This window comes from Miniopterus natalensis, chromosome 6 (genome assembly GCF_054644295.1).
Source record: "Miniopterus natalensis isolate mMinNat1 chromosome 6, mMinNat1.hap1, whole genome shotgun sequence".
Classification (NCBI taxonomy): Eukaryota; Metazoa; Chordata; class Mammalia; order Chiroptera; family Miniopteridae; genus Miniopterus; species Miniopterus natalensis.
Window position 1 is genome coordinate 46,902,362 of NC_142086.1, and position 18,259 is coordinate 46,920,620.

Sequence of the window (18,259 nt, forward strand, 5' to 3'; positions counted from 1 at the left end):
TTACCACCAAGTTGAAATTTTTTATTTTGCTAATGTACAAATAGAATATAACAGTCCACTTTATATGGTTTCTAAACACTTAACCACTGATGATTTCCTTAAAATGCTGCTGTTGTTCTTCATAGTTCAGGTGATCTTCTGTGAAAGCCCAACTTGCCTTCCTTTCTACCCACTGAATTAATTTGTCTTTTCAGAAGACTTGTTGGATGTTTTCTTTGTTGGCCTGTCGATGTTACTGCTTTATTTGAAATACTTCATTTCCTAATTGCACAATAGTCCTTTCAATCTCATAATTCTTACTGACCAGGGATACCCAATTTGACTACATTTCTCTTAATTTAGATCCAGCTGTAAGTTGCATATTCTTTTGCTGCCAGTTTAAATTTTGAACATGTTTCCTTAATTTCTGGAGTTCTTTCTGTGCATGTTCAATCATGTGAACGGGATTTTCATTATATACTTGTTAGGCATTGCATCCATGCTGTGACATTAGTTCCGGATTCTCAATTCGAACCGCTTGATGCTCTAACTAGGCTGTAGAATTGTTCACACATTCTTCCCATGCAGTAATGTTATTTTTCTGACCTGAGGAAGGGGCTGGAAGTTCATATCATTTTATACTAAGCAATTCAATTGGTTGACGAGCTCCCTCCCTCCCTCCCTCCCTCCCTCCCTCCCTCCCTCCCTCCCGCAGCCAGTCTTTCAGATGTATTTCTCCTTATGTGATTTCAAAAGCAGAATAATATGGGGCTGCCAGGAAGCTCTTAGTAGGTTGGTATCTGTGAGTTTCCTTTTCCACCAGTGCCACACACCAGGTGCTTCATAATTTTGGTCAAAATATGGCAGCGCAACCTCTCCAGCCACCAAATTGGTGCCTGCCATTCTTAGATTCACCTGAGTTTTCTCAAGGATGTGTGCTTTTGAATTTTGATAGCTGTTGCTGATTGCCCTGTAGGAACTTATGTCTGTTTACACCCTCACCAACATATGAGAGTATCTAATTCTTTATACTCTTGCTAATATAGGGTGATATTAAACTATCACCTGTATAACAGGTGAAAAGTTACATTTCTCTTACCATGAAAGATGTTTATAAGAGCCTTTGGTCTTTGGTGCGCAAGCTGACACTCTAACCACTGAGCATCACCAGCCAGGGCTGCAGAATAATTTTTAATGTGTATATAATGTTATGTGCATGAATGTGCCCTAATTTATTTAATCGGTACCCTACTGATAAATGTTCAAGTTGTTTATATTTTTCATATTTTTTGCTATTATAAAAATACTGAACACTCATGTCTTTTTAAATTTTGTGTACAGAAATTTAAAATTTGTGCCTCTGTCTCTTTCTTTTTGATATATACTTATGCTTTTATACATTGAAAAAATTTTTAATTAAAAACTCCAATATTCTTACCTTTTCCCTTGTGGGATGTATAGGTTTCCCCCCTCCTTCATATTTAGCTCCTCAGTGTAGCTGGAATTTAACTTGGTATGTAGTTTGTGGACAATGTCTAAATTTACCTACTTCTAACTAGCCTATTTCCCCAACAATATTTGCTGAATAATCTATTTCTTTTCTATTGACCCTCACCCCCAAAATGGTTTATTAAGTGAACCTAAAATTTTAATGGACTTATTTTTTAGAGCAGTTTTATGCTCTCAGCCAAATTGAGTGGAAGGTACAGAGATTTCCCATAAACTCCCTGCCTTCCCTTGTGCATAGCCTCTCCCATTATTAGCATTCCCCGCCAGAGTAGCACATTTGTTACAACTGATGAACCTGCATTAATGCATCATTATCACCCAAAGTCCATAGTTTACATTAGGGTTCGCTCTTGGACAAGTTTTTAATGACATGTAACTACTATTATAGTAGCATGCAGAGTAGTTTCACTGCCCTAAGAATCCTCTGTGCTTCACCTACTACTCATCCTCCCTGTCCTACCCCCATCCCAAACCCTGGCAACCACTGTCTGTTTACTGTCTCCATAGTTTTGCCTTTTCCAGAATGTCATATAGTTGAAATCATAAGGTATGTAGCCTTTTCAGATTGAATTCTTTCGTTTAGTAATATGCATTTAAATTTCCTCCATGTCTTTTTATGGCATGATTCCTCATTTCTTTTTAGTGCCGAATAACATTTCATTGTCTGGATGTACCACAGTTTTTTTATCCATTTACCTACTAAGGGACATCTCTGTTACTTCCAAGTTTTGGTAATTATGAATGAATCTGCTATAAACATCCGTGTGTAGGTTTTTATGTGGACATACGTTCTCAGCTCATTTGGGTAAATAACAAGGAGTGTGATGATCATTGGACCAGATGGCAAAAGTATGTTTAGTTTTGTAAAAAACTACCAAACTGTCTGCCAGAGTAGCTATTACATTTTGCATTGCTACTAGCAGTGAATGGGAGTTCCTTTTACTCCAAGTCCTTGTCAGCATTTGATGTTGGCATTGTTCTGGATTTTGATCATTCTAATAGGTATATAGTGGTATTATGTTTGTTTTACTTATTTTGTTATTATTATCTATTTATTTATTAATTAATTTATTTATTAAACATATCTTTATTGATTTCAGAGAGAGGAAAGGAGAGGGAGAGAGAGAGATAGAAACATCAATGATGAGAGAGTCATTGATCGAGCCCACAACCCGGGCATGTGCCCTGACCGGGAATCGAACCCCGATTGCCTGGATCCTAGGTTGACACTCAACCGCTGAGCCACTCCTGGCTGGGCTGTTTGTTTTAATTTGTATTTCCCTGATGACATATGATGTGTAGTGTATCTTTTCATGTGTTTATTTGCCATGTGTATATCTTCTTGGGTGAGGTGTCTGTTAAGGTCTTTGGCCCATTTTTAAAATCAGATTATTTGTATTCTTATTGTTGAATGGTGGAGAGATGGGGTAAAAACCAGATTGTTTTCACTGTATAACCTTCTATATCATATGTATGAATTACTTGTTCAAAAGAACAATTAAAATAATTTTAAACAGTTATCCTTTAAAAAGGTGAACATGTATATGTATTCCTTTGATTGCTGCTGAGAACTTTTGTTGAGGCAAAGGAAAGTTATGCTTTTTTTCTCTCTCTGAATGTCAACACTAGAACTAGATTTGGCCCAAAAAGGTAGTGATTTGTTTACCATGTGTGTTCCCACAGCAGGTGTGTTGCCGTCAGACTGATTACTGGCAATTTGTGAAAGACATCCGCTGGCTTAGTCCCCACTCAGCCCTTCATGTGGAGAAGGTAAGAAATGAAGGTAACCACAAGCCTTTGGTGTTTAATGTTCTGTTTGAAGAGTCTCCTTGGATAGAATGATAGTGTGTGTCAAGTTTCTTATTAACTGAGGAGAGGAAATTATCCCTGTAGGACTGATTTGGAGGGGAGGATTATTTGCTTTAAAAGATAAACTTTGCAAACCCATTGTTCTAGGCCACTTTCTCTCCTTTGGGGAAGGGGTGAAAAAGTTTTGCTGTTCTCAAAAGATTTGCATATATAGGACCAAAGTGAAGCTTTTCAAAATCAGAGCATATGGTAAGAGCTTCCCTGAAGTGGTTGGGGGAAGTGGGACTGAAATGCTAATAACTTTTTAAGAACACGAGAATGCACCAATTAGAAAGAAATGTGAGTTTTTGGGAGGCCAGTGTCAAATGGATCCAAACATGTTCCTAACAGCCTTGGCTACCATCATAGCACTCTGCTCTCCTGTCATCTCAGCTCATCACAGTACCCCTGATTTCCAGTCAAGGAAACAGAGCTTGAGAAGGTTAGATGACTTTGCCAGAGTTACACAGCTAGTTCCAGATCAGTCACTGCAAAATTTATGTATTTATTTAACTCTTTATTGTGGAAAACTTTTAATATATACAAAATTAAAGAGAATAGTGTAACGAACTCCAAAATATCCATCACCCACCTTCAATACTATTGATTCACAGCCAGTCTTATTTCATGTATACCCCACTCACTGCCACATTCATTGTTGAGATGATGTTGAGAGAAGTAATTTGTTTTTAATGGTTAGGGAACCCAGTAAAATGTCTTACACTATCCTTTTTATGAAGAGGCCAGGGCCCAATGATTTTCTTATGTAGATTTTGTGTCCTTATTTTATGCCCCCCCCCCAATTTCCTTTTATAAAATATATTGCTGTAGTCATTTACTCTTAGAAGCTGCTTGAAATTGCCGTTCATCCTCTTTTGCACTGATCTTGGACTATGAGACCTTGCTTTCAGAAACAGCCAAGTAGAAGGAGTTCCAAATAGAGAATGCTGTGGCTAGAGACAGAAAGAGGTGCTCAGATGGTTTCTCTTTGGTGAAGAATCTTTGGTGGCATTTTTCCTATATTCTTTCCTCCAGGTTTTTGTTGCATCCTTTTGTGAAAGCCATCAGAAATAGAGGACTCTGTAAGAAAAGGCGAGAGATGAAGTTTATCCTTTCTTTGAATATCCCGGAATAGATGCACCATTGGAGTTAGAGCATAAAGAGACATATGCGTAGGAGCTTTCTTTTCTCTAGGAGCTACATATTAATTAGGTCTTAACTGCTGAGCCCAGTGGCCCAATCCAGGAGCGAAGCCATTAATCCCTTCCTTCCCTCTCCTTACTCAGTAACCTCTAGATGCTAGCTGGAGGAAAAATACCTCTGATTGCCTCCTCTTAACCTGTGTCAATTTAGTTCTTGGATCTTCAGGCCACAGTCTTGCTGTGTTACCAGTATACATGTTTTGACTCATGCCTTTTTGCCTCCTAGTTCATGACCTTGCATGAGAATGGCCAGAGCAGCCCTGACGGTGTGAACGAGCATGTCATTGCAGAGCTGTGGCTGCAGCATAGCTTGCAGTGCCACTCTCTCTCAGCTCAGCTACGACCTCTGCTTGGGGATAGACAATATATCAGGAAATTCTACACAGGTAGGTACAGGTCACTTAGCCAGCATTGTGGCATATACTCCCTCATTGTTCTTCACTTTACTCTTCCTTAAAGACTTATTCTTACCCACGGTCTCATACTTTCACTTGATGCCATAGAGATTCTAATCAGAAACATGTAGCCAGTCTTCTCTCTCACTTCCTATGTAATACACAATCAAACTTACTCCCCTACTCTCATACAGACAAACCAGTAAGAACAACTGCTACTTACTGAGAGTTTCTATATTCCAATAACTGTTGTATACTTTTTATACATATACTTTTAACAATACCTCTGAGAGTTGGGTTTTAATATCCCTGTTTTTCAATCAGGGAAGTAGAGCTCAAGGAGGTTAGGTAACTTGGTCAAAGCCTTCCAGAGCCAGGATTCAAATCTGGGTCACTCTGACTTTGAAGCCTCTTGTCCTGGCCTCTCCCCTATATTGCATATTACTTAGTCTCTCTTGTATTCTATTTGTCGCTGGCTCTCCTTTCCACAGTGACATGATTCTGCTCAAGTTATGTTTACCTTTTCCCTCGCTCCTTTCCTGATCTTCTCCCTGGGTCATACAGGGAAGCTGAAGATCTCCCGATTGGGCTCCATCACTGTGGTAGCTTTTCTCTCCCCAGATACCGCTTTCCTGCTAAGCGATGCCCATGTCACAGCCATGCTCCAATGCCTAGAAGCAGTGGAACAGAACAACCCCCGCCTCCTCGCTCAAATCGATGCATCTATGGTAAAGGGGGAAAGGAATTATCTATGTCTATGCTGGCCTCCTAGACCTCACCAGGATGTAACCCTCTGTAGCCAGCTATTTCTTCACTTAGGCAGTTGTGAACTGAAAGGCTTTCATTTAAAAAGATACTTGGAAAAGAAGTGGAGGTACTGTTAAGTACTTACTGAAGTAAAAAGTCTAAGCTTAGTTATGTTTTTTTAGAAGGGAGATATCTATTTTTTTAAACCCTTTTAAAAATCCTTAGTCTGCATAAGCACCTCCTTAAGGGCAGACTTGACAAAGAGCTGGGAGAAGAGGGATGGTTTTGAATGTGGAGTAGGATTTACAGCATCATACCTAGTATGGCCTAGTATTATCCTGGATCATTTTTGTCCTTGAAGTCTAAAGAAAATGTTGTTGCTTGATGTTGCTTATTATTAACTCTGCAGTTCACTTACCCCATTACTAATATCAGTGCCTCAGCTAGAATGGAATCACAGTCCCTACTCCTTTTAGGGAGGGATCCCCTATCTCTCCTGGTTTTAAAATTTTTATTCTTAGTTACCATCTATTGAATACTATGTATGTGCCAGGCGTGGTGCTATGTACAGTTCATGCATCATCTCATTTAATCATCTTAACTCTATAAGGTTGTCATTAATCTCATTTTATAAAGTAGGCCACTGAGGGGCAGAGTAGAGAAGTCATTTGCCCAAAGTTTGGACCAAATAGCTTGTAAGCGATAGGGCCTGGATTTGAATCCTGGTCCGACTTCTGGCTCCACGTACATAGCAGTCCAAGCCTGCTGCCAAAGGCCAGCTTCTATCATTGATTCTGTAGTGCTTTAGTGCCCATCTGTGGACCTCTATCGTTGACTCTGACTCATTGTTTTTTTATTTGTAGTTTGCCAGAAAGCATGAGAGCCCACTGCTGGTGACAAAGAGCCAGAGCCTGACAGCTCTGCCTGGTTCCACATGCACCCCTCCAACCAGCTATGCTCAGCATTCCTACTTTGGGTCCTTCTCTAGCCTCCACCAATCCATACCCAACCACGGCCCAGGTATGGGAGCAGGAAGGGGTAGTCATGACATGTATCCTCACCTATAAAGAAGAAGACTTTGTGGGTGCTCACAGGGTGGGTATAGATAGAGCCTTGGGTTGGTGCAATTTGTCAAACTTCATGTCTTAATAGTGGGCATCTTAAAAATTGTATAGCAACTAGTCTAAGATAATTCAGTAGAATCATTAAAATAACAGAGGAAAGAGATGCTTTTAGGTTCCCCGGGGTTTCTACTTCATTGCCAAGAAGGCATTTCACTAGTAATAGCTAACATATATTGAATGCCTACCATGTGCCAGGCTCTGTTGTAATCGATTTAAATGTATTATCTCATTTGATCCTCAAAACAATCCTATGAGGTAGGTGTTACTATTGCTCATTTTACAGATGAGGAATACATGCTAATAAGCCATGAAACCACTGTCTCAAGACCTCATTCTCTTAATTTAGCTGCTTCTAAGTAATTTTTTACTCACCTCAAATGACTTACCTTTTCTAAGGTGACTCCATGTATTCTGAGCACCCAGTAATGATAGGGAGTTTGATCCTTAATTGTAGAGAAGCCCTTAATATATACCAAAGGTTTCCAGCTCACCTTTCCCTTCCCTTTCTTTTTATATCCTAGAAAGAAGGTCTACTTCCTTTTCTCTCTCTGGCCCTCCCCGGAAACCTCAAGAAAGCAGAGGGCACATTTCCCCAGCAGAGGATCAAACCATCCAAGCCCCTCTGCTTCCAGTCTCTGCATTAGCCAGGGATTCCCCCTCAACTCCAAATGAGATGAGCTCCAGCACTCTGACCAGCCCCTTAGAATCATCCTGGGTCAGCAGCCAGAATGATTCCCCAAGTGATGCCAGTGAGGGGCCTGAGTACTTGGCCATCGGTAACCTGGACTCCCGAGGTCGGACCGCCAGTTGTCAGAGTCACAGCAGCAATGCCGAGAGCAGCAGCTCCAATTTGTTCTCCTCTAGCAGTTCCCAGAAGCCAGATACTGCTGCTTCTTCCCTAGTGGACCAAGAGGGAGGTGGGCAGAGCCAGCTGTCCAGTGTCCTTCGCAGGTCCAGCTTCTCAGAGGGGCAGGCACTCACTGTCACCAGTGGAACAAAGAAGAGCCATACTCGCTCCCATTCGGATACCAACATTGTCTCCAGAGGAGCCTCAGGTAATGTTAATCACCAGCCCCTAGATAGTAAGGTGGCCTCCTGCATTTTTCTTAGGGTGGAAGGGAGAGTTTGTTCTTAAGGGTCTTCAAATGGTAGATAGAGAAGTTATGCTTCTCACAAAAGAGAGGAGTTTGTAATCTTACAGGGATACCCAAGGAATCTCTCTAAGAATATTTGTTTATTTCTTTATACATCGCTAAATAGTAAATGCTTTCCTGGATTCGTTCACTAGTTCTTTAGCATCAGAGCATACATAATGTGACTCATCACAGTTTGCATTTTAAATGTATCTTTCAGACAGAGGGAAAGTACTAATAAGCTTTAAAAAGAATCCCATTAAATGTCTCCCCTTCCTGTAGTTCCTGAGTAGTTTGGTCAGCATGTATTACCCAATATGAGAGAGGCCAAGTGATATTAGGGTTTCTTTATTAAAACAAGGGATATAGTGAGTGTGGGGTGATGTGACCTAGTAAACAAGTAGGCAGGGCAGACTGCATCACTAACTCAGGTTGAAAGACAGTCAGATAAGGAGGACTTGGCTGCTGAGACCTCCTTCACACAAGCACCAGCTGCTAGGAGCAGAGAGTACCGTAGGCACAGGGAGGTTCACTGCTTTTGTCATCTTCCTGACATCATCTTTCCTAGGTTGTTGGTGTCTGGCAGGCTTTGGTTGGGTTTCATTTGTAAGAGAATCTCCATTATAGCAAGTATAACATGGACCTTTGTGCTTAAAGCCAGTTCTGTATGAGAAACCCCCAGAAATAAAATATAAAAAATTAAGAACAAAATAGGAGGATTTCCTTTAGCAACTAGAGCCATTGATTTCTCTGTAATTTCTAGGAAGGTGAGAGCTAAGGCCCTCATCTGAAACTTATGAATGGCAAACTTTTGTCTTTGTTTTATGTCCAAGAATGTGGTTTGGCTTATTGGAACGCTTTAGAAAAAACCCCACAAAAAACTCCCAAGTCAAAGCCTGTCTTCCCATGAGCTTTTTTAGGTGTGAAAAGTGCTTGGGTTAGAGCCTCAATTCACATCTCCTCTTGCAGGCCTGGTGTAGACTGTACGCCAGGCCACTGGTCTTTGAGCATGTAATACTTCCCTGTCCTCGTTCTTGAATCCATTTGGATTCCAGAAACCACAGTAACCTGCATGGGAAAGGGAACTAGAGAAAACCTAAGAAGAAGGGTCTGAAGGGGGGGTGGCTCATGTGCAGCTTCTTGCGTGAGTCATCCCTCCTTCAGCACAAGGGTTCCCTCTCGGGAGTTAAATTTCCACCCCCGCTAGATAAAAGGACACTCTTTTTCTCACTTTCTATGTTCTCATTTCCTCTATCTGGACTGTCCTCTGCACCTGTCTGTCTACGTACAGGAGGCCCCAGGAATATCACCATTATAGTTGAAGATCCCATTGCAGGTTTGGTAGCCAGTTCTCCTCCTGTCTGTGTGCCACCTCCTCCTCCTGCTGCTGCTTCTCTGTGACCAATTTGCCTATATCAGAACCTCCTTTTCCATTCTGGTGTCAAATCAAGTCTGGCTAGTCTGGTCCTGCTGTGATGCTTGGACCTCTCTGTAAAATGGCACCAATATTTTGCCTAATATGTTTTCTGCCCAAGACTTTCAAATGCTTCATTCAGTCTCCCAACTGCTCTGGGAGGCAGAGTCAAGACTTGTCAATTCTGTTTGTCTGAAGATGAAACTGAGGCCTGCTATACGTCTAAGGCACCATGATGAAACAGTGGCAGAATTTTTCTAATAACTGAATACTCAGAATGGAGTGCTCTGTTTTCCTTGAATTAACACCAGAATGTTTTTTCTTCCCTTCCCGTGGTCTTGAATGTGGATGCATGCTTTTTGCGTCTCCTAAAGTCTTCTGTTTCCTTTTTCTGTCACTTGTCTTCCTTCCCTTATCAGGTTCTCCCCACCCCTCATCCCAGCCATTGCATAGGATTTTTCTAATGACTTAGTCTGTTTCTTTGGTTTTCACAGTGGTGTTCAAGCTGAATATTGTACCATAATGCATGGAGATATTAACACTAGATTGTGTCTGCAAGACAGAGTGGTGAGGGAGGACTGAAAACCATGTTCTCCTGGTAACGGGTGAAGCCACTGGGTATGTTAGCTTGGAAAAGAGAAGGTTAAAGAGGAGTGAGTCTGCAGGACCATTGTTTAGAGGAGTATTGTTCTTAAGGAGATGAGAAACCATAAGACAGATTTCAAATGAGTATGAAGAAAGTTAGAGATTTTCAGTTGAATGGGCTACCATGAGGAGACAGTAAGCTCAGTAAGCAAGGCTGGACGGCCTTTACATGTTGTAAGGAAATAGGGTGCTGGTGTTGGAGTTTGTGTTGTACACTGAGCTTGACTGGGGACTTCAGAGTTCCCTTCCAAGTCATGGATTCTTAACAAGGCACCATGGTAACTGCTGGTTTGCCTTGTCAGTCGTGAGGATCAGAGCCCAATGTCAGGACCACCAGAAATCTTTGAGGCCCAAGAGAACACCGAGTTATCTCTGACTACTTGGTAGCATATTTTGAGAGGAGCAGCTGACAAGTTGGCACCATCTGTCAGGGAAATGGGTAGGATGCAGCTCAGCCATTCATTCTCCCCGAGCATACCGCTCACTTCTCAGGTGTCCACCTGCTTTCCTGCCTGCTCTTCCCTCTGTGACACTAGAATTTTGTTTCCCTTTGGAGAATATCAGCTTCTCATTTCCTGTGAGCCCTGCCTGCTGCTATTTCTCCAATCCCAACTTTCACTGTTCCTTGAAAACTTCCACCCATGCACTTCCTACTTTGCCAGCTTTCTCTTGAAACCTCTCCCTTCCTTCTCCAGTAAGGTGGGACATGCAGCCCTTTGGTTACAAGGTCATCATCCTTGGCTTCTCTAGCATTGTCTTGATGCTTGTTTTAAGGACATTGCTGCATTTTGTTTTGATGTTCTGCCAATTCAGAAATGGGTTAAATTTGTAGGTATGACACATTTACATTTCAGGTTGAAGAGAAGCCCTATTCTGGAATTTCCTTAGTGAGTTTAACCCTTCTGATACTGTTTTAAACCTAGTGTCAAGGTATCAGAAAAGTTTCAATGTGTTTACTTTTTTTTATCATGAAAACAGTCTTATAAGTTGGTTTGTCAAGAGGGTAGAAGGTGGCTGATATTTCTGGAATGTTTGGTAAGAGGGTGGAAGAACAAGAACTAAACTCATAAATTCACTTTCACTTGATTTCTTTTTCACCTTTGTGTTTCGTTCCGGGTCATGTTTTTTCTCTTTTCCCATTAGAATATATTGGCTTCCTGTGTGTTCCAGCATTTTGGGGCTGCTCCCTGTTGGTGTGCCACCTCTCTCCTGTTTGCGAGGGCATTGGGAATGGGAGCAGTTAAATGTTGAAAAGCTGAAGTTGGAGATGTATCTGTTACTCACCTTGTGTGTGTGTTTTTACTTCCTGGTGGTCACTGACACTAGAATCCTGCAATGATAAGTCGAAGTTGAGAGGCCCTTTGCCCTACTCTGGCCAAAGCAGTGAAGTCAGCACACCCAGCTCTCTGTACATGGAGTATGGTGAGTACTAGGAAGGCAGGGCTGCAGTTGTGTCTTCGCTCTCCCCTTGTGCCTGCCAAGCTCTGAGCTGTGTGGCTCATCTCAGCTCTGTGGAGGGTACTCACTGTACGGTCTCGCTCTCCCTTTAATCATTTTCAGCCCCTGTGCTAGAAATCACACTGCCCCACCATTTCTCTTGCTCCTCTCTGACTTAGCGGTCCCACCTTCTTATGCTATGGTGTTATCACTATGAATGTCTGTTGAGCCAGATGGAATGGCTCTCTGAGTGGGTGAGAGGGACCTTGAAAAGAGGCCTTTGAGTGTCTGAGTTTAATTACCAGAAGATAAGCTCCACATGGAAATCATCCATAGGAGGAAACCAGTTGTTTTCTTGTCTCTCAGCACAGGTTTTTTGTTTTGTTTTCCTTTTTTTTTTTTTGGTAGGGTAGGAGAGTGTGTCATCTTAAATTTAGGTGGTAAAAGAATTTTCTCCAGGTTCTCTGCATTTATTCCTTCATTCTTTAACCAGGAGGGTTTGTGCTCTGGAATCCTGAAATTCAGAGAAATTCCTTTAGAAGGTAGATATCTTTTTTCCACCCTGTTACCTGGGAAAATTTGGGACCATTGTTAGTGGTAAAAACACAAGACTTCTTAAGAAGCATGCCTGTTACATTTTTGCTTTTCAAAGCGGAGCTTTTTATATTCACATTCCATTTGCCCACAGAGGGTGGTCAGTACCTATGCTCAGGTGAAGGCATGTTCCGAAGACCGTCAGAAGGACAGTCCCTTATCAGCTACCTGTCCGAGCAAGACTTTGGCAGCTGTGCAGACCTGGAAAAGGTGAGGAATCTAATGGGCTCCTGAAGAGCCCTTGAGTTGGGAGATCTGAGGGGCTGTAGTGCCATTTGTTCTAAAGAGTCTTGGGGTACACAGCAGTAACATGAGTATAGACTGTAGTAAAGTAAGTTCACAGTAAAGATAAGCTCAATAAATTCTATCTATAGAGAACTCTTCAGGGAGTTGTGCTCCTCATCAAGTCCAAAAATATTACTGATTTTATCATAGAAGCTGCCTTGGGCAGAGAAGCATTGAATTTTAGCCACATGATTCTTGTTTCCTTGATCCTGGAACCTTAGGAGAAAACTGTTTCCAGAATCAACTTCTATATTTTGTTCTAAGGCTCAGATATGTAATAAATAATGTCCCTGTAAAATTTTATAGCTTACAAAACACTTTATCTTGAGACATCACATTTACTTTAATACTTTGTATACAGGTGTATGGCTTTAGGAAAGACCCTGATTTGAAATTCTGGATCACTTCTTTGTCATATTTTTATATAGAAAGTAGAACAGGAAGGACAGGCATGAACAGATATGAGAGCAAAGAGAATGTAGAACAGGTTTTCCAGCCATCCGCTTTCCTTACAGTAGAATTGTACATTTCCCCTGGGTGTTTTGAATAAAAGCAGTGCATGACTTGGAAGTGTTATTCCCAACATTATAATCAGTGAGGTGTTCAATACTTCTAACCCCTTCCTAAACAACTTCTTTGGTGCTCTCCTTCCCCCAGGAGAATGCCCACTTCAGTATCTCAGAGTCCTTGATTGCTGCCATTGAATTAATGAAGTGCAACATGATGAACCAGTGCCTAGAAGAGGAGGAAGAGGAAGGGGAAGACAGCGATAGAGAGATCCAGGAACTGAAGCAGAAGATCCGCCTTCGTCGCCAGCAGATCCGCACCAAGAATCTGCTCCCTGTGTACCAGGAGACTGAGCATGGAAGTGAGTAAGGCTGTGAACACCTCTGATCCTACTTCTTCAGGGCCTCAGGATAAGACTTGGTGCCTTGTGGGTTTTAATTTGAGATGTTTAACCAAGCCAAGGATTTCTTTTCTGTCAGCAAGATTTTCTGTTCTATTGTTTTCTTTTTTAAAAAAAAATATATCTTTATTGATTTCAGAGAGAGGAAAGGAGAGGGAGAGAGATAGAAACATCAATGATGAGAGAGTCATTGATCGGCTGCCTCCTGCGCGCCCCCGACTGGGGATTGAGCCCGCAACCCGGACATGTGCCCTGGCCAGGAATCTAACCTCGCCTGGATCCTAGGTCGACTCTCAACTGCTGAGCCACGCCTGGCCGGGCTGTTCTATTGTTTTCTACCAGACCAGAGTCCTAGAGTTCATCCATATCCAACCTCAGAAATATCTTCCAAAAAATAGATTTCTGATATGAGGAGACCATTGGTCCCAAATTCACTTTCCAAACAGCAGTACCTACTATTTACATGAAACTTTATAAATTTCATGAATAAAATGGGGACCAATCAGGAAGAAGGACTAGTTTCCACTTCCCCAGCATCACTCCCAAGGTTCTGTTTACTTCTCTCTTGAAGTTGTACTAGGTCCTTCATTGTGACCCCAGAAGAAGTAGATGTTTTTCTGTCCTGTTGATTCCCTTCCCCTCCTTTTAAATGTTAACAGGCTTTCGGATCACTTCCAGCAGCTCCCAGTTCAGTTCACGTGATTCCACACAGTTCTCTGAATCTGGCTCTGGCTCTGCTGATGAAGTTGATGAATTTGAAATCCAAGGTAAGAAGTGACACTTTGTTTCAAGGAAGCTTTCATTACCTGTTTTTTTTTAAATTTTGAATCATAGGCTGAGAAGCTGTCCCCAAGTAGCTTGGAATGTTTTTGGTTATTGTAAAGGACAGCCTCTCTTGCTAAAAACAAAACCCCTTTAAAATTTAAGCAGAAAGAACACTGAAAGGAAGTGTTCCAGGTGGAGTGGCCTGGCTGTTGAAGTCACCCTGGTACTTCTTCCTCAAGTGCACCTTTCTCTTAGACTCTCACTTAGATTCCTCTGCTAAGAGCCTGGGGCTGGCCCGTACCTACATGAAATTAGAATCCTATTCTCTTGTATTTCCTAATACAACTGAAATTGTTTCAAAGTGTTTAAAAGGAGCTTTATTATAATCCTAAGAGAGAAAGGACAGAAAGAGTCACTGGGGGTGAAAAATATAGTTTACAAAGTAGAGCTTTATTTTCTGTCCTACCAGTGCCAAGTTGCTTAGCAGAATCACAAACTCTTGTAGTTGTTCTTGTTGTGAGCATCTGCATAGAGAAGGGGAGGGGTCCTAATCTGAGAAGGCAGTTGTGTAAACTAGGTTAACCCATGATTAATGGGTTAATTCATTCCTGCAAATCATAGATTTCTTCAAGTTCCCATCAGTGCAACAACCAAACCAGCCAACCAACCAACCAACCAACCAACCAACAAAAAAGCCCAGTTCAGGACATAGCTTTTTCCCCATGGGTGAAACCAAGAGTGATTTTCTTATAGAGGGTGAATTGTATCTGTAATTCTCCAATGTAACATGATGATGAATAGATAGATCTTTTATTGCACGAGGCTCCGATTTCCTGTTTGCACCAATCTAGAGAACCCATTCACCTGCACAGACCTCCAGGTGTGGTAGCTGGGTTTCTTTCCCATTCAGAAATAGAATTTTTACACATATTTTTCCAGGTTTCCAGGAAATATTCCTTCTGTATTTTCCTTAATGTATCTGCTTTCTATTCATGACAATAGTAGTCACTTAAAACTCATTTTTTGTTTTTTGTGTGTTTGTATGTGGTTTTCCAACAATTCTTCAATTCTTTGACACTACAATTCAATTCTAACACTAACTCCTGGAGCACATACCTGACCCCACAGCTTAAGGTCTCAATCCCATGAGACTATCCCTGCTTAGATGTCAGCCACAAATGGGGTCATCAGGCTAACCACATCTCCCCAGCCAACTACAAATTCAGGGGTTCCCATGACTCCCTACTCAAGTTCAATAATTAGCTAGATTGACTCACAGAACTCAGGAAAGCACTATGCTTACCATTATTGTTCATTGTAAAGGATAAAAATGAACAGCTACATGAAGAGTTCATAGGGCAAGGTTCCAGACTCTGTCCCTGTGGAGTCAGGGTGTGCCACTACCCTGGTACATCAATATGTTCACCAACGAGGAAGCTCCCCCGGGCCTCATCATTGTGAGTTTTTATCAAGGTTTCATTGCATAGGCATGAGTGATTAAATCATTGACCATTGGTGATTAAACTTAATCTCCAGGCCCTCTCCCCTCCTGGGAAATTGGGGTTGGGGCTAAAAGTTCTTCTGGTTGCCAGACCTATCCAAGCTATCTGCGTGTCCCCAAGAGTCCCCCTATTAATAGCATAAACTCAGCTATAATTGAAAGGGGCTCATTATGGATAACAAAGGACATTCCTGTCACTCAGGAAATAACAAGGATTTTAGGAGCTCTGTGCCAGCAACTGGTCCAAAAACCAAATATATATTTTTTATTATGCCACAGTCTGTGATTGACTTGATCTCCAAATTAGAAAAAAATTAAAAATTTCTGCCTCTCTCTTGGGATCAACAGTCAGAATTTCATGAGGGTAATATTAAGGTAAATTTAAAACATGCTGCTTCACTGGGTGCGGATAAGTCTGTTCCTTGCATCAAAGCAAAGAGCCAGGGGAAACTATGTAATCTGGAAGAAGCCAGATTTGAAATAGCCTGCCTGGGGGTGGCATGAAATATACCAGTGGGCCCAGAGAAGATGTTTAATCAACTAACTCTCTAGTCAGTTCAAAACAGAAATCCTTAAAGGAAAAGATCTTAAGGTAGGATTTCTCGAACTCTAGGCCCCATAACTTTGTCGTGATAGACTGTCTTGTGCATTGTAGAATGTTTAGCATCATCCTGCCTCTACCCACTAGATGCCAGTAGCTCACTACCCTCTCCCACAACCATGACAATTAAAAAATGTCTCCAGACATTGCCAGTTATAAAATCTGGCAAAACCTTCCCCCAGTTGAGAACCAAAGCTGTAGTGAATAGTATACCTGTAGAGAATACCTATAGATTTAAGTTCCTAAAAGTAGTTTCATCTTTTGGAGCAAAAGTCAAATCCTGATTCCAGGAATATGTGGTATAGAACTGTCATTTTCATTGATTTATTTCCTGTTTGAATACTAAAGGGCCCCTTTTATAATCATTATTACACAGATGGTAGTGAAGGATCTAACCTGACTCACATGTCAAAGAATGGACTCTCAGTGTCAATGGCCTCGATGTTTTCAGGTAGCCTATGTTGCAAGCGTGGGTGTGCTCATACATGTATGTGTGTGAATGTTTGTACCAGCCTTTGTACACAGTTTATGTGATACCTGTCAAGGTTATGAAGACTACAGGGCCTGGAGAACTAGCTGGGAAAATGGCTTAAGCCGGCTAGGGACAATTTAGACATTCATTTTCTTCTTCCTCATATCACCCTACCAATACTCCTCTCTGAGATTGTCCTTGTTTATCTTTCCCTAAGTGATACTTGTAGATTAAGTGACCATTATGGCTGATGCAGGTAGTAGACAGTTTAGAAAGGAATGGTCAGGTGAAGAAATTTTAGTTTAAGCCTATAGCTAAGCTACTGTCATATATCCAGATAGCAAAAATCAGATAGAATGGTATGAAATTTAGTGTTTGTTTAGCTAAAGTTTTGAATTTGCAGGGCTAAAAAGCTCTGTCTTCTAGCATACAATTAGGATTTACTGTTGCAAATATTTGGCTTTAGTAATTGCTTTGTGATCCAAACAGATAGGCTTTCCGTAGGTAGAGTAACTAAAAGAAAGTAGCAGTTTTCTACTCAAAGTGGCTTTACAGCACACAAACAGCAAAACTCAGGATGCTTATTAAAGTTAATTTTAACTTAATATTGTTAGCAACTAGAATTTGAAATAAACATATAAAATTAGATTGATTTAGAGAAATAAAAATAATTAGGTACCTTTTTCTCTAGTCCTGAACTGTTATAATTTATTCTAGCCTAGTCTTCCCTTGCTTGAGATGTAATTACCCTGTCACTTTTTAACTGGTTTCTGACGTGTTTACGACGACAGCCCTTTGCTTGTGCATTTACTGATGTAAGCCACCTCTCTGTCAGTCTATTTTAACCACACAGCTCACCTTTAGTTGGTCTTTGTAGCATCCTTCACCCATTTGGGGAGTGTTAAAGCTTTTTTTATACACCAAGAATATGAAACATTTTTCAGTTAAAAAACTACTTTTTCTTATGATCCACATCCCAACATATTATGGAGTTTAGGGGGAACGCAGTCAGAACAAGCCTATCTCAAAAGTTTTATTTCTTTGGACACAGATTCCCAATTGTGAAAGTATAATATCCAATTCATCTTTCTCTACTCTAGATTTCTTTATTGCTTTCTGTTTCTTTTCATCTGTTTCTGGCCTTTAATCAAGGTTATAACTGGTACCAAATTCTTGCTAAAAAATGTCATTATGCTTTTTATTAGCAATCTTTTTTATCAATTCTAGAAGTTTACAGATCATGTCTAGAGGTTTCTTTTTGATCACCGTAAGTGATTTACACTATTGAAAAGTCTGTTGGGATATTATTATAGGAGGGTCATCGGAATTCATATATCCTTGGAAAAATTGAGAATCATATTATGGACATCATCTATAATAAATATTCTTTAATAAATAGTTACTTTTCTTAGATCCCAATTCATCAAGTCAACCATATGGAACAGAAGTGTTTATGAAGGAAATAGATTTGAAAGTTACTTCCTCCTAGCAATAAAGTGGATATAAACCTTGCGATTATAGAAAGCTTTGTATTCATTAGCATCTATTTCTTTTTTAAAAACAATTTTACTGAAGTATAATTACCTATCAAAATTCACCCACTTTAAGTGTATGATAATTTTTAGTAAATTTACCAAGTTGTACAACCATCACCACAATCTAGTTTTAGAACATTTTCACCATCTCCCACTAAGTGCCCCT

General features: G+C 40.8%; 1 protein-coding gene and 1 pseudogene across 4 annotated transcripts in view; one reads left to right on the forward strand and one right to left on the reverse strand.

The window, feature by feature from the left end:
* RUBCN (rubicon autophagy regulator) overlaps nucleotides 1-18,259 on the forward strand; it is a 50,250-nt gene that overhangs the window by 18,598 nt on the left and 13,393 nt on the right. The window contains exons 3-12 of one of the 4 annotated variants that reach the window (XM_087818203.1): nucleotides 3,172-3,258; nucleotides 4,765-4,924; nucleotides 5,555-5,661; nucleotides 6,544-6,700; nucleotides 7,326-7,859; nucleotides 11,323-11,418; nucleotides 12,122-12,237; nucleotides 12,970-13,180; nucleotides 13,879-13,986; nucleotides 16,463-16,537. In XM_087818203.1, coding sequence (XP_087674329.1) covers nucleotides 3,172-3,258; nucleotides 4,765-4,924; nucleotides 5,555-5,661; nucleotides 6,544-6,700; nucleotides 7,326-7,859; nucleotides 11,323-11,418; nucleotides 12,122-12,237; nucleotides 12,970-13,180; nucleotides 13,879-13,986; nucleotides 16,463-16,537 — 1,651 coding nt within the window. The remainder of the gene's footprint in view (nucleotides 1-3,171; nucleotides 3,259-4,764; nucleotides 4,925-5,554; nucleotides 5,662-6,543; nucleotides 6,701-7,325; nucleotides 7,860-11,322; nucleotides 11,419-12,121; nucleotides 12,238-12,969; nucleotides 13,181-13,878; nucleotides 13,987-16,462; nucleotides 16,538-18,259) is intronic. The other 3 variants (XM_087818204.1, XM_016199981.2, XM_016199982.2) reach the window with 3 other exon arrangements.
* Nucleotides 191-882, reverse strand: LOC107527324 (pre-mRNA-splicing factor SPF27 pseudogene; annotated as a pseudogene).